The sequence below is a fragment of the Cyprinus carpio genome, chromosome A21 (genome assembly GCF_018340385.1).
Source record: "Cyprinus carpio isolate SPL01 chromosome A21, ASM1834038v1, whole genome shotgun sequence".
NCBI classification, from domain to species: Eukaryota; Metazoa; Chordata; class Actinopteri; order Cypriniformes; family Cyprinidae; genus Cyprinus; species Cyprinus carpio.
Window position 1 is genome coordinate 18,320,024 of NC_056592.1, and position 15,905 is coordinate 18,335,928.

A 15,905-nucleotide genomic window follows, 5' to 3' on the forward strand; every position below is an offset into this window, starting at 1 on the left:
TTTTTAAAAAAAAAACTTTAAAATGGATGGATAGATGGATGAATGCAAGGATGGATGGAAAGATAATGGTAGATACATTTTTAATACAAGGTTTTGTTACAAAACAGAGATTAGATAGATAGATAGATAGATAGATAGATATATAGATAGATAGATAGATAGATAGATAGATAGATAGATAGACAGACAGACAGACATAGATTACATATTAATTTTAATGTATTGATACAAGGTTTTGTTAAAAAACACAGACAGACAGATAGATAGATAGATGATAGATAGATAGATAGATAGATAGATAGATAGATAGATAGATAGATAGATAGATATCCTATTCAAATTCAAATTTAATTTCATATGGTGAGCCAATTCAATTAAAATAGTTCCTCCTATTATACACTGAATGAATGAATGTGGAAAAACAGAGAAGAAAAAGTATTTATAGATATAGTATTTTTTTTCCTGACTGTTTTTACTTTGAACAAATCAAATATTAGCTCTCTCATGAGCAGTTTGGAAATATATTGTTCTCACTGAAATCTCTTCCCATTTCTGAACACATTATTACTGCACAGCCTTGAGCAACAGATTCTCGTCATTACACAACAGTTGATGGATTCCACGCTGCTCGATAAATTTGTCTTTGTCCTCTGAGATCAAACGATTCTGCAAGGCTCGTGCTATTATGTGAAATTTCAGGAAGATCATAACCATCTCCACTCGTTTCCTCTCTCATTTCTTTCTCATTTTGTCCTCTGCAGGAGGTCAGCATTACGCTGCATGTGGCATCTTGGCCACATTATATTCATTGATCAAGTTGACCAAAATGTCGGTTTTGGTTTTGTAATATGTGCATCATAGTTCATTTATTTTGATTATTATTAAAACTATAAGACCTCTGTTACTGCAAAGCCAAACAGGGACCTTGACTGTTGAGCTGTGTTATCATTATCATTTAATGTCTGATGTCCTCAACACGCAGGACGTTTTTACATCTGACTCTAGGAGAACAAAAAATCTGAGCTGGTTTGTGGTCTTAGCTGGCCACAGCTGGTTTAAGATGGTCTCTCAACCTAGTCCAACTGGTGCTATAATATAAATTATATATTATATAATTATAACTATAATGTATTTTTATTTAATTGCAAATAAAATATGTGCCGGTATTCGATAATGCGATATATCACGGTAATGAATATGCACGATATTGTTATCGTGGGCACTTCTAAATACCATGAATAATTATATACTACAAATTATTCAGAATTCGGAATGCATTTTAAGAATACTATTGCTATCAACTGGTCAAAATGCACAACACCTCTGTTTGAAAGATATGCCGCTCTGATGTAAACAAGCACGCATGAGAAGCACGTGGGGGAACACGCTAAATGAAAGCACATTCACTCTCTGACAGCAGATGGCGCTAAACTGCAGAAAATGCAGCCGTTACCCTGGAAACCCCATAAATAAAGCAGCTGCTATAATGTGTCATACAAAAATATATAATCTATAGTCTCAAATACACTTTATAATCAAACTATCATAACAATGTAATTTTAATTAAGGGAGACCGGGGTGTAAATGTAACACACTCAATTCCTCCAATCAGAAACAAGCTAGGGTGAGGACAATTAATCTGCACATGCTCAGTAGGATTGTCTCTCTGCCTGTGAAAAAGGAGCACAATCATTTCACCTAGTTTTTTTTTTTTTTTTTTTTTTTTTTTTTTTACAAAATACTGATTTTGAGGTATGAAAGTTCTTCTTCTGCTGTCTAAAGCTTAGATGACTGCAAATTTAAACTTACATACATTTTATCTCTAGGTTATTGATAAAAAAATGAACATGAACAACCTATGCTAATATAGGTGTGGCTAGCTTGCATAAAGAACTTCAAAATGTATTTAGCTCACGTAGAGAAGGCATTGTTCTGTTTTTCACAACGGATCCCTTTGCAGTGGTTGGGCTCTTCAGACGCCTTCGTCTCATAGTAGAAGTAGAGCTGGTTGAGGCCGTTGGCGAAGGCCAGCAGCACCAGACAGTAGATGAAAAGGAACTTGAGGATGTCCAGCAGCATGCGGCCGAGAGAGATCTGCAGTGGGCCCAAGTGAGAGTTGGCGGTGAACAGAGAGATGAGACGCAGCGAGCTGAAGATGTTGGCGATGGCGAAGAGAGCCTCTGCGATGAGCGTAGGGTGCCACATCTCCCACTCCACACGAGGACGAGAGCTGTTGTACTGAAGGAGAGAGAAGACATGAGAGATAAATGAAGACGGTTCTAGTACAAGCTATTTACAAACTATTTACAAGTGGTCTTCTGTTATGGTATCAACTTTTTTTCATAAAAATGCTGGTATCAACCTTAAAGTAGGCCACCATTTTAAGAGATATAGTGGCCAGGTAGAGGGAGTTCATCGCAAAATCCATAAGGTTCCACCAGTCATGGATGTACTCTGTGAAACCGCCATCCCACATCTCTTTAATCTCCGCCCAGATGAAGCCTGCAAGGACCAAAATGAACAAATAAAAACAGTACAAAAAGTGCAGTTCCTCCACTTTCACTACATAACCCCTATATGGCAAGGTGAACAAAAATATTTTAAAGTTATGGCATTGTTAAGATCAAAAAAATAAAAACAGTACAAAAAGTGCAGTTCCTCGAGTTTTATTTTTTTTATGTTTTGGCTTTTTACATTTACATTTATTCATTTGGCAGACACTTCTATCCAAAGGGACTTACAGTTAAGGAATTCAGAAATACAGGAACAGAAAGCAGAGTACAAACATATATTGTTAAGCTGTCATACTGTATATACATTTTCATTGCTCCACTGCCTAGTGCTCATATTCACAGAAATAAAGCAAACTCCGTTCTCGCTGATTGCACCTGTCTTCCACATCACAGATCATTTGTTTCAAGCCTCCACTTGTGTCTACTTCTGGGCTTGTGTTTGCTTTGAGAGAAAACCTCAAGCCATTATGATTGAGCCCTGGTGTAATCAATCCTGAACTGGGGGCTTGAGATATGATTTCCTCTGCTTTTGTTTTGAGGTCAATAAATTGTGATATCAATAATTCATGAGTATTCATTTACTTCACGAGAGGGATAAAACCACTGCCGTATCTATTTCCGGTGCAGTCAAATAGTTTTACTGCTTGAGAAATGAGCCAACTAAATGAATGTTACAGACCAGCGTTTCTTCATTATTTGAGCTAAATTGATATTTTTACACTTTGAATTCCAGCACAACAGTGTCCACCCACTTTATTTTCTACATGGAGATTTTAAAAATTCTGCATGAAAGTAATCTAAACAATGATAAAGACTTTGAAAAGAAGTTTGAAAAGGTGCATGCCATGTGCAAAAGAAGTACACTTCTAAGTACTACTTATGCTAAAGAAGTACAGCATATTTTAATTACTTATTATGGAAAAAAATATATATTAGGTTATAAATATATCATATATATTTTAATATAATATGAAAAATAGTTGATAGTTAAATATGGTTAAAGTGTACTGCCAAATGTGCATTTTAATTACACTTTAATGTATTTTTTTATACATTGAAACCTTTTATGTCATGTATTTAAATACATTTGTAATTATACATTTGCATTAAAAATATATTAACTTTAAATATAATATCGAATAACACTTTTTATATGCTTTAGAATGTTAGTCAACATCATAATAAGTGAATGATGAAGGATTGATGAAAAATAATGATTTAGAACTAACACAAAGTACATTTTTCAAAAGTGTTCTTAAGTGTGTTAAAAAAAACATACATACCCTCTTAAGTGACTTTTATTTCATTAATAACAACAAGTATATAATACTGTAAAAGATTGACTTTTATTTCATTAATAACAAATTTTTTTTATACACACGCATCTTTTTTATTATTTATTTATTTTTTACAAGCCATGTTTTATGGGAGAACGAATCTACCTATCCATCCATTGCACTCAAATGTACCAAAGAAGCCTTACCTAGAACCCAGGGTAAGATCATCCACTCCACGATGGTGGGTGGAGGTCCCTGTACATGCAGGTCAGTTTGCACGATGTGCTGTGAGGTGAGGAGGAGGAGGAAGAGGAAGGTCAGGTAGGAGGCAGTGTGGCAGATGAACTTGATGAAAGGTTTCTTGATGAATGTTCCCAGGGTGCTCTTTGGAGCCAGAAGGTATATAAGGGAGAAGACAGGGAAGAGCAGGCCAATGATGAAGCAAGTGACAAGCTTCATTGCCCAGTGACGTCGTCTCCACCCAGGGAACCCATCATACCACAGTGTTGCCAGGAGCTGCTGGCAGTTGGGCTGAGCTACAAACTGAGAATATAATAATAGTTGAATGATCTAATAAGCCAGTGGAATTAATGACAAATACAGTTAAAGATGGTATTCAGTATCTGGCATAATATCTTAACTGCTTAACATTCATGCATTAAGTGTTGAAAGATTAAATGGATGTTAAAATCATATAGATGTTTCTTGGTAACTTGTTATATGATTTATAATAATATGAATGTATATGAAAATTGGATAAGCGGTTATCTCAAAAAAAAGAAAAAATTGTCAAGAAACATCTCAATTAAATAAAGTGGTTAACAGAATTCTTTGTATTATGCTAATAATTCAATCGAAATTAAGCACATTTCCTCCCAATATATATTTCACGAATTTGCACTTTTTTTGCACATTTGGCGTTCTGTCCTAAGAGAGGGCTCCGATCTGGGAATATAGCCCGAACACAGAGGACTCCCTCATCCCTAGTATGGGATGAGAATAGTTTAAGAGTGAGGAGTTGGGGAGGAGGGATGCCAGAAAAGAGACAGAAGTAAGCTGGCTATGTATAAATACGTATTGTGTTAACTAAACAAGCTCCACCTGTGCCAAATTGATTGATTATCTGATCATGCACCTCCCAAACCTTATTAATAAAACATCATATAAAAAAAATCTCTTATAGATTATTAAACAAATGTAATAAAAAAAATGTAAATTTGTAAAAAAAAAATGTAGTTTTGTATAATTGTTGTGTCTGTGACAAAGTGTTTGTTCCTCTATTTTTTGCTGTTTTGTTTTGTTTTGTTTTGTTTGTTTTGTTTTGTTTTTGATCTGTGACAAAGTGCTTATGTTCCTCTATTTTTTGCTGTTTTTTTTGCTGTTTTGTTTTGTTTTGTTTTGGATCTGTGACAAAGTGTTTATGTTCCTCTATTTTTTTGCTGTTTTTTGTTTTGTTTTGTTTTTCAAAGTGTTTATTTTTTTGCTGTTTTGTTTTGTTTTGGAAAAAAAAATGTAGTTTTGTTTATTTGTTTTTTTCTGTTTTGTTTTGTTTTGTTTTGGATCTGTGACAAAGTGTTTGTTCCTCTATTTTTTTGCTGTTTTGTTTTGTTTTTTGATGTATTTTTTTCTGTTTTGTTTTTTGCTGTTTTGTTTGTTTGTTTGGATTGTTTTTCCTCTGTGGATCTGTGACAAATGTTGCTCTATTTTTTTTTGTTTTGTGTTGGATCTGTGGACAAAGTGTTTTTGTTTGGGTTTGTGGGTTTTGTTTTGTTTTTGTTTTGTTTTATCTGACAAATCAATCTTTTTTGCTGTTTTGTTTTGTTTTTTTTTGGATCTGTGATAAAAAACAAATCTGTAAGTTTGCACATAAAGTGTTGTTCCTCTGATAACAAAGTGTTTGATATGCAACAGCATGTTTTGAATGTTTTGGATCTGTGACAAAAAAGGTTTTTTTATGTGATCTGTAAACTATGCTGTTTGTTTTGTTTTGTTTTGTTTTTGTTTTGTTTTGTTTTGTTTTGTTTGTTTTGAGGTTTTTTGACATCTGTGACGTTTTGGATCTGTGTCTATTACTTACTACCTGTGCTGTTTTTTCCACAAGGCAATTGAGGTGAAATAAACAATGTTTTATATCTAAATCCAACTGTCATAAACTGACTTGTATGTAAGAAGTCATGATTAGTTTGACTTTTTTTCAACTGAGGGAAAACTTTTATCTAAAAATGACATTACACTTATTTATCACTGGAAAACTTTTATCTAAAAAGATTTTATTGAGATCTTTTATCTAAAAATGACATTACACTTATTGCGACAAGAGCCCAATGTTGATGATTCACAAATCAACCCTTGTGAGGTTTAAACCTGCAAACATTAATCTACCAGTACATTATGCCACAGCACCCCAACCCTGTATGTTCTCACACAAAGTTACTCTAAAAAAAAAAAACCCTCATAAACCCATAAATGGCTCCCTTTACAGGTGGAAAATGATGTGCCTGTCCATAATAATTGTATAAATAATGTTTCTCAAATCACATTTTTCTCTTGCTGCCTGACCTACATTGCTGTGCAGTGTTATTATGTTTTATGAAAGGAGTAATTTCTGCTGTGGGCTCCTATTAAATATACGGATGATTCAAAATGCAATGGCAACTTGAACTGTCACCTCTCATGAAAACATTGCGCAATGATTCTATCAATGATTCTATCAGCATTAGAAAACAACAGCTCTTATGAAAGCATTTCATCTCAAGATATAATTTCTAGGGAAATTAGAAAAGTTAAGAAAACTTTAAGAAAACTTTTTAATGTCCTGGATTGGTAATTACATTTATTATATTTTTGTTTGTTAATTTATTAAATTTTTGTATTTTAATTGTTGTTTTATAAGTTTATTAATATATCAGCAAAAGATGTATTATTGATGAATGAGGGGGGAAAAAAAACTAGGATCAATAAAATATATGAGGAGGACTTAACATGATTCCCATAAACTGCATTTGATGCACAGACAAAATATGATACACTTATTAAGGCAACATGATGTAGAGAAAACTTAGGACAAGACAAATGTTTACAGGTTTATACATGCTTTACTGACATTAAGGACGATCAAAATTATATATATATTTATCTCATAAGCTGCTTATAAAATGCCACAAGGAGAATGAGCTTACAATGAGTAAACCAGTTCCTGTTTTTGATGATAATAGAAAAAGCTTTCAAGTTTAAGGTTAACTTTCACATGCATACATAACCTTGCAAATGTTTTAAGTCAGATAGAAACCCAGTTTTAGCTCTTCATAGAGACTAGCTTTGAGCAAAAATTGCACTGTTGTCTTCTACCTTCGGGCCACTACTGAAATTAAACTTTTTAATCTTATGCAAAATTTGGAAACCATAGATAGGAACTACCTTTGAACCAATACTGAATTAGGGTTCCTACGGTCATTGAAAAGTTACTTTTTTTGCACAATAAACAATCTAAAGTAGATTGTCTTTCATTTTGTTCTTACCTCAGACACATTAGTAGAAGAATCTTTCAAATACAGAATTGAATTTGATTAATTGAATCAAACTTTATGATGAATCAAATTATTCTGATTTTGCAAGAATCGCTTTAAAATAGAATCAAAAACCTTTGAAACCTATGAAACGATTTGCTGTCTAACCAAGATTCATACCCCTGAAAACTAGGACATGGTCACTCAGATATGCAATCCCTTCTTAAAATCTGTCAGTCTTGGACACTCACCTCTTTCTGGTGGTACTTGATGGCTAGTTTGAGCTTGGCCAGGTCTCTGCACTCATGGGGGTCAAGCTCCTCGCTGTGGTCATCCCGATGGTTGAGGATGGTCTCCAGCTCACAGGAGCTACGGGCCTGATCCAGCAAGTCTTTAGCAAAAAGTTTGCACTGCTGTGACAGCTCCTCATACTCCTGCCGGAACTCGTTCTCCACCTTACTGAGCTCCTTCAGCTCCCAGCCCAGCCTGAACGCTGTGAGGATGGGATCTTCGCTGGAAAGGGCGATGAGAGAGGGGCTGGCAAGTGTTTTGTAGATGTTTAGACGTGAACGGGAGTGCCGCAGGCTGTCCACTTCGGAGCTCGATACACACTCCACGCAGTCACAGCGGATCTGGTGTGGCCGTGGGATGGTGACTTTACGTTGAACTAGGAGCTTGATTATCTCGTAGTTGTTAGTGTGGGCAGCCAACATGATTGGTGTGATATCGGGTGTAAACTCCGAAAACTGTGTGTCCATCATGTGAGAAGGAACTTGAAGAGTGAAAATAAAGCAAGCAATAAATGAAAGTAAAAATACACTATTAAGGAAGTTGTCCATTTTTACAGTTCAGTCCAATATACTGTGAATAATGTTAAAGATGACCTGCAATCAGCAAAAACAATCACCAACCAACACTAACAGACACTGATTAGACAAAACCCAACGAATGTGTCTGCTACCATTTATCGGCGTCTGTCAATTGGCCTTCTAAAATGATCAGAGACCTTAAGGACCTTTGACCCTTGAGATCTGCTTATTACGCCATCAGCCCAATTTGCACCAACTTTTCTCTGCCTCCCTTTAAGGGTGCACTAAAGTTGAAATAAGGGCTTAATACCATGGTTATGGCTCTAACAAAATTAAAATTTCCATCAGTTTTTGCCTTTTTAAAAATCTTTTTTTATGGACACTTGAACTTGGCATATTTGACAAGTGTCCATTACCACCAGTCTTGTAAATATGGATGAATACATCTGTGTTAAGTCACAAAGTTAAGGAAGAATGAGTTGTTTTGATGCTTGATTTCAACAGCCTTCTCTTTTTGGACTGGAGTGAAAATTTTGAGTTCTGAAAGCTACGTTATGTGTACATAGTATATAATTTTTTTTTTTTATTTTTTTTTTATATCTCAAATGATCAAGGAAAATTTTGTTCCTTTGAGGCATTTTATGACCCAATTCAGATATGAAATGAGTCACCCTGATATCTGTACCTTTCACTTCACTTGAGTGAATTCAGAGATGTTTCCTAAAGGCACCTCACATTTACATGGTGCGAAAAGCTGTGGGGAAATGAAACAATGCAAAATGATTTCAATCTGTTGCTGTCCAGAAAAATAACAGCAAGGGCTGAAACACTGCGATAGGGATGAGTATTGACACAGATTTTACAAATCGATTAGATTCTGATTCGCTAGCTCTTAATTTAATTCATGTGCAGTTATGATTCAGTATTGATTCATTTGGACACCAGGTACAATAAGTGTCAGTTATTGAAAACAATCAATATCTCAACTAATGCCAAAAAAGACTCTCAACTATGCATAAAAATTGCTATTTATTTTAGATATAATAATCACCACTCAAAAAGTTGAATACAAACATTTAAATTGCACATAAGGCAATTTTATATCAACTTTTTCATTATATAATTATGTTTATACTAGAATTCGTTGTTGAAATATAAACATTTAAATGGTCGCTTGTTCACAATGACAGATTTATTCATATAAATTAGACATGGCTAAGTTCTGGGTTTATTTTTTTTCTAGTTGACAACCCAACATGTTGTTGTTTCACTGACGTCTTTCCGTGGTTGAAACACTGATTGAGAGATTATATGAGACTGAGACATTTCAGCCCGATCTCACGGCAATTCATACATATTTTACGAGGTGGCTAATTCGTACGAATTCGTACGACCACACTCGTACAAATTCATACGATTTTTGCCAAATCGTACGTATTTTACGAGTTGCACATTTGTATGAATTTGTACGAATTACCTACACCAAACCCCGCCCCTAAACCTACCCGTCACTGGGGTCTAGGCAAATCGTATGAAATCGTACGAGTGAGGTCGTACAAATTCGTACGAATTAGCCACCTCGTAAAATACGTACGAATTGGTCGTGAGATAGCGTTGGACATTTCAGTAAGTTTTTTTATTTGTTTTTTATGCTTTTTATTTCAGCTTACCTTCTGATCAGAGTGTGAATTACACAGTGACCTGTGATTTTTTAACATGATTTTATTGTGTATTTTTTATGTTTTAAATAGGGCTATCAGAGCGATTGAATGCTTCAGTCTAATTAATTACACAATGCGCAGATTAATTCATCAAATGAATCTCAAATTAATTTGATTAATTAATTGGTTAATCATGTGTCGATTAATTAAAGTCATTATTACAGATCATTTAAAGTCAATATTGTGTTAAATTAGAAAATCACTGAATAGACATTGCAAAAAAAGTAGCTTATGAAATAAATATTTTGATTCAACATATAAAAACAGTTATACTGAAATATGATAATAATTGAAAAATATAATAATGAGATAATAATGAAAAAAAAAATCTTTAAATAAAAAACTACAAGACCCAGTAGGTGGCGGCAAATCAAACTTAATGAGTGAGCCATTCAGTCATTCATTCAACCGATTTGTTCAAACGGCTGATTCATTCAAAAGCGAAACTAGTGACCATATTTATGAATTTATCACTGAATCATTAGCTCAATTGATTTGTTCAAAACCAGTAATATTTCTGTTGGCGAAATTGCACAAAAACAGACAATATTGACAATATTTTGTCTAAAATGTAACACAATATTAAATTGTTATTTATTAAATTTCACCAAGCTGATTGCTCACTAAAAACTCCCACATATCACGTTTTCAATTCATGCCAGATTGGTTCAAATTGGTTATATGTAAGTGTGAGTTGTTTATTCACCGAAATTAGTTGTTTATTCACGGAACGCGGAACGTGCACGAACACAAGAGGCGGGATTTATCACATGAACCAATCACAGCCAAACATAAACCAATCATATCGTGATGGAGGCATTGCCTCCTCTCATGTGACTTCCCCCCTTTCGTTAGGGGGGCTGTTAAAACTCCATGGGTTCAGGGGAGGCTGGTGTCGCTGTTGGACAATGTTTCTTTAGAAAAACTAGTGATTTATAAAAAAAATTATGTTATATTTGTAATATTCACATACCTGTTTCTCGCCACTTGGCTTCTTGTAGGATAACAGTAACTCCACCGCTCCCACCACCTCCTTGCGGATGGCGTAGAGGAGTGCATCGCCCATGTGCACACCATGACTTAGCAGCAGCTCCATCACCTCTAAGTTCTCATTCTCAATAGCGATGAGGAGTGCGCTGCGGCCCAGTGGGTCCAGGCAGTTCACGTTGATGTTGTAATAGATCTCGGCCTCCTCAAGGGCCTGTTTAACTCCAGCATAGTCTCCCTTCTCCACCGCCGTCAGGTAGGCTCGTTCCTTGGCAGACAGCTCAAGCTCCGCCCTCACGACCTGCAGCGGGATGCGATCGCGGTACGGGGAGTTACTGGCTTTGTTGTAGTATAGCTGCGCCATGGGGTTCATGTGGACTCTGTGACATAAAATGACACACGTCCAGACAAAGCTGTGCAGAGATTGAGCAAACAATCAGTTAGTCATTTCAAAATGAGATTACATTTCTTTCAGTTCTGACATGCCAAATCAAAACAAATCCAGACGTAGAGTGAGGCAAGACACTTTTTTTTTACTAAAGTGAATATTTAAATTTGACCTTTTTCAATGAAGATATTTTTAAAAGCCATTTTCAGTATAGACAAAATGATTTGATTAAACATTAAATAAAATTTAATTAATCAAATTCACTTAAATTTCTACCATAAATGCTGCTTAAAAAGATACAGCACATAATTTAACTTAACACATATTATAACTAATAAAAATTGAAAGAGTAACGTAAAATATCACTCTGTTGTTTTGGCAACAGTATAAATAGGCTAGTTTAAAATTTATTAAACTCATGTGGCAACTTGCTCCGCCTTGATATTTATAGCCTATAAATACATTTTAGTGATGATCCTTGGCTTAAATGGATAGTTTACCCCCAAATAAAATTTTTGTCATCTTGTACTCACCCTCATGTCATTCCAAAACACACAAATGCCTCGCTTTCATACTAATATCGTTATTGAGTTTCACTGAGGCTTCATGTAAGAGATGGTGTAAAATATTTATAATCATATTACAGTTACTTTTTTATGGATTACATAATTACATAGTATTCACACAGCGGCAGTAAATCATTCATAATTTATTGATTCTCCCTAATTCTTTTTTTTTTCTCTTTTAAATTTTCCTTTCTAAAATTCTACTGTGTCATACCATTTAGCTTTGACTATATTCACAATATAGAATGGCCATGTAAATAATTTTGCGATCCATGCTTCTTAATTTTTTGGGGTGAAAAGCACCTTTCAAGCAATTATACCGTGTATGAAGCAAAGGGATTCCCAAATATTTTTGTCAGCCAAACCACTTTGACATGAAATATTTACTTGAAAAGACTCTGAGGAAGCTAATATTTCAATATTTCAATATAATAACACATTTGCATGTTTAAAGTTCATTGTTGCTTAATAGCCACATTGACACACAGGTAAACAAGTTAAATATTTATATTTCTAAGTGTTTAAAATATTTTTATTTTACATTTTTATGATTTAATTAATTATTAGCCTTTTTTCAACTCACAAAGCAACTGCAGTTCTTACTTTAAGCCCAGTTTGGAATATTTCTTTCTCTTTGTTTTTTTTTTATAACAGTATGGTACTGTATGTTAAATGGTACGTTTAAAACAAGATAGATAAAAAAAATAAAAAATAAAAATATAAAAGTAATCTAAAAAGTAGTCATAATAAATAACCTAAAATGAGTTACCTAGATTATTATACTAACACAGTTTTCATAATGTAATCAAAAATCATTAATGGACTACAGTTTGTAAGTAATCTACCCAGCTCTGTCTTAAATCTACCATTTAGATTGGCACTGATGCAGATCAAACCTCAGAACTAAAGTCTATGTTCTTCAGCTTTCTGAAGACTTGTATTAATCAGATTGTACACAGAATATTATATATTTATTGTGGTATGTCCAGATGATCCACCAATGCCCTATCAAGTGAAGCTCCCACCAAGGTGTCCAAGAGAGTCAGCTGGCCAAGGATGGCAAATTGTGATATGAAGATGATTTTTCCCTCAGTTTGTTCATGCTTGATTGAGCCCTGATTTCCAAGGAGAGCTATTCACTACAAGTGATTGAAACTTTTAGAAATATCAATCTGAAGTGATCCTTCTAGACACTGGGTCAACATATTTAGTAAAAAACTGGATGGTTACAGGGGATGTTGTAATTTTTTAGGCTTTTTATCTGTTTAGGATTACTTAAATTTTAGTCCTTTCAGCAGATATATTTTAGTCAATTTAGCAGCACTAAATGCTTCCTGAGTTGTGTTATTTCCTTTAACTTGAAATGGCGTCTAGATTGACAACAAGATACATGCAGTTTAGTGCATATTTACATAGTCCAACAGATTAAAAAAAAATAAACAAAATAAAACATTACACAGATGTCCTGTGTGAATGGCCCCTTTGTAAAATAATGCAAATAGTTAATCGTTCCTTTTTTATACTGATTTGCTCAATATTGTTATGTGTCATATTTAAAAGTAACATTTCCCAACAATGCTCAGCATGACACATTTGGTGGAAAAAAATTCAAGCTGTTGTTTAGAAGCATAGCATAGACGTATGGAACTTCTGCCTTTGTGTGAAACATGAGAAAGAATCCATGTAGAGCCTCAGCCATGAAATCATGCAGTAATGAGGGTGATGGAAAGTTTAGAACCAGGACTGATGTCACATTATTTGTCTACTGGGAATCATGTAGTTTAGAAAGAACAGAGGGCCAATGACAGATCCCTGGGGGACGCCCTCGGTAACAGTAGCAGCAGACTTACTGCCTCCTGTCATTGCAATAATTAGGAAATGAACCACACCAATATTGAAGGTTGAAGTGCTTTCTTTTGTTCTGTAGGTAAGTATTATATGTAAATTTTTGTTTGGCATTCTGTTTTTGCTTTTTGAATAATATATTATGTTAAGAAAAGTGTTTTTTTTTTTTTTAAATATGTAAGCATATTTTTGAGTATTTAGAATGTTTAAAAAACATTTCTCCAAACTCAAAAGTCAAGAATTATCTTCTCCACAGGTCTTAAGGCATTTTTATTTCCAGGCCATCTCTCATTTTTATCAGGTGAGTCTCTCTTCCGTTTTCTTTTGTGCGTTACCAGTATATTTGGTGTGATGTAAAAAGTAAACATCTCTAAACCATCATTACCAGTAAACAACATTACCAGTTCTTAACACCCCATTGATTTCAGGTAACAGATGCGTAAAATTATGTGAACAACTGCCAAGATAGGCTTGTGTTGCTTTGCTTCACCCTGTCTAGAGATACAAGACTTTAGTAAGCAATCACTATTAACAAATGATTGATGCAACTGTGTTGTAGATAAATAGAGCCAAGTGTGAACACCAAGAAGAGTAATTGGCACCCATGTCAACAATTTAATAGTAACAAAATGAAAATCATCTCAATTTAAATTTTAAATAATAATAAAAAAAATTGAAAAAAACTCTCAAATGACATTATGTAACATGAAGTAAACTGCACAAATGTAACATTAAATAATTTAAAATCTCTCAAATGTAATTTAAAATGATGTAAAACCTCTCAAATTACATGATGTAACATGAAACCTGAAAAAATTACACTTGAAATAATACGGTCTCTCAAATTAAATTTAAAACAATGAAATTAAATGTAAAAACACCTAACCTCGGAAATTAAATGTAAGTACATGTAAAATTGCATATAAAATAATGTAATCCTCTCAAATGATATGTAAAACCTCACAAATAAAATTTTAATTATTGTAAAATCTCTCAAACATGAAAAATGGAACCCTCACAAATCACACGTAAAATAATTAAACCTTGGGAATTAAAATTTTAAATATTTTTAAAGGGCATTATTAATCCATAATTTCAAAGAGTTGTGATGACCAATCTACAAGAAATGAGAATTGTTGGTCAATCAAAGGATACATAAAATTCCACTTGCAGTAATTCAGCCATCCTGGCATTAGAATTTGTGGACCTCGCCAAAAGCAAGACAGCTGCCCAGTTTTACTGTGATCCAGTCAATCTGAATATCATAAAATTTTATTTGATGCATTTTATACTCATGTCTGTGAGTATTTCATTATTTCATTATGAAAGAACAGAGACTGCATGTTTTTACCGCTTGCTGTTGTACTTCACACCTCACTGGTTCATGAAAGCTAAACACTTCCACAGGGAATTGACCCATGTTTTATTCAGCGTGTTTGAAGACCTGGACGGACACCTTAGTTCATTAGAGTGGTTTGGCAGTAAATTTACACAGATCCAATACTATACATGTTTAAACAATTCCAGATGGAAATAGCATCTCTGAGTTGCATAAAACATGATTTTTGTCATTTTAAAGGCCAATTTCCTTTTACAATGTTCCAGTGATGATAAGGCACTGTTCACTAAGGTGTTTATTGATCAGAACCCTGATTGTGTTCAGATTATTATGAAGATAATCAAATGCATGAATGAAGATATATTGCTGCCTATGAAGGAAAGGTGTGGATCACACAGTATCTTGTGTGTGATTTTTGTGATGTTTGTGAATTATGTTAAACCATTGTTTGATTTCTCTAGATATTATTTCATTAAATATCCAGTTTCAAGGGGAAATACATTACATCACATAAGTAATAGATTGCAAATGCTATATAATTAAGAGCTAAATAAAAAAGAGCTTTATGAATTTAGTAACTAATATATGAGAATATCCTTAAGTAACTGTATATAACATTACTTCCATTATTTATTTATATTTTCATTGCATTTTTTTGTGAAATTTCCAAATGTATTTAAATTTGATTTAAGTTTCTTGTTTCTTTTGTTTTTCTATTCAATTTAACCTTATTGTTTTCATTTCATTTGCTGAAACTTCCAGAATCTAAAGTAGGTTTAATTGAACTAAATGTTCACTTACGGTCAACAGAGAGCACTAACAATACTGTTTGTGTGTTTATAGAGTAAGAGATGGATGTTGTTGCTGCATGTTTCAACAACAGGAATTACTCATTTGAAACAAATAGCAAAAGCAGAAATCTCTGGTGGACCATACAGACCTCTGCCTCCAGCT

General features: G+C 33.9%; 1 protein-coding gene across 5 annotated transcripts in view; it reads right to left on the reverse strand.

Annotated features, from left to right (window-relative positions):
* The window catches only part of LOC109058718 (short transient receptor potential channel 5-like), a 37,189-nt gene that overhangs the window by 13,810 nt on the left and 7,474 nt on the right, over window positions 1-15,905 (reverse strand). For 3 of the 5 annotated variants that reach the window (XM_042711165.1, XM_042711166.1, XM_042711168.1), the window contains 5 exons: window positions 10,800-11,226; window positions 7,548-8,069; window positions 3,997-4,333; window positions 2,363-2,502; window positions 1,916-2,238 (listed from right to left, as the gene is read on the reverse strand). In XM_042711165.1, the coding sequence (XP_042567099.1) occupies window positions 1,916-2,238; window positions 2,363-2,502; window positions 3,997-4,333; window positions 7,548-8,069; window positions 10,800-11,186 (1,709 nt within the window). In that variant the 5' untranslated portion in view covers window positions 11,187-11,226. Of the gene's footprint in view, window positions 1-1,915; window positions 2,239-2,362; window positions 2,503-3,996; window positions 4,334-7,547; window positions 8,070-10,799; window positions 11,527-15,905 lie in introns of those variants that run through there. The other 2 variants (XM_042711169.1, XM_042711167.1) reach the window with 2 other exon arrangements.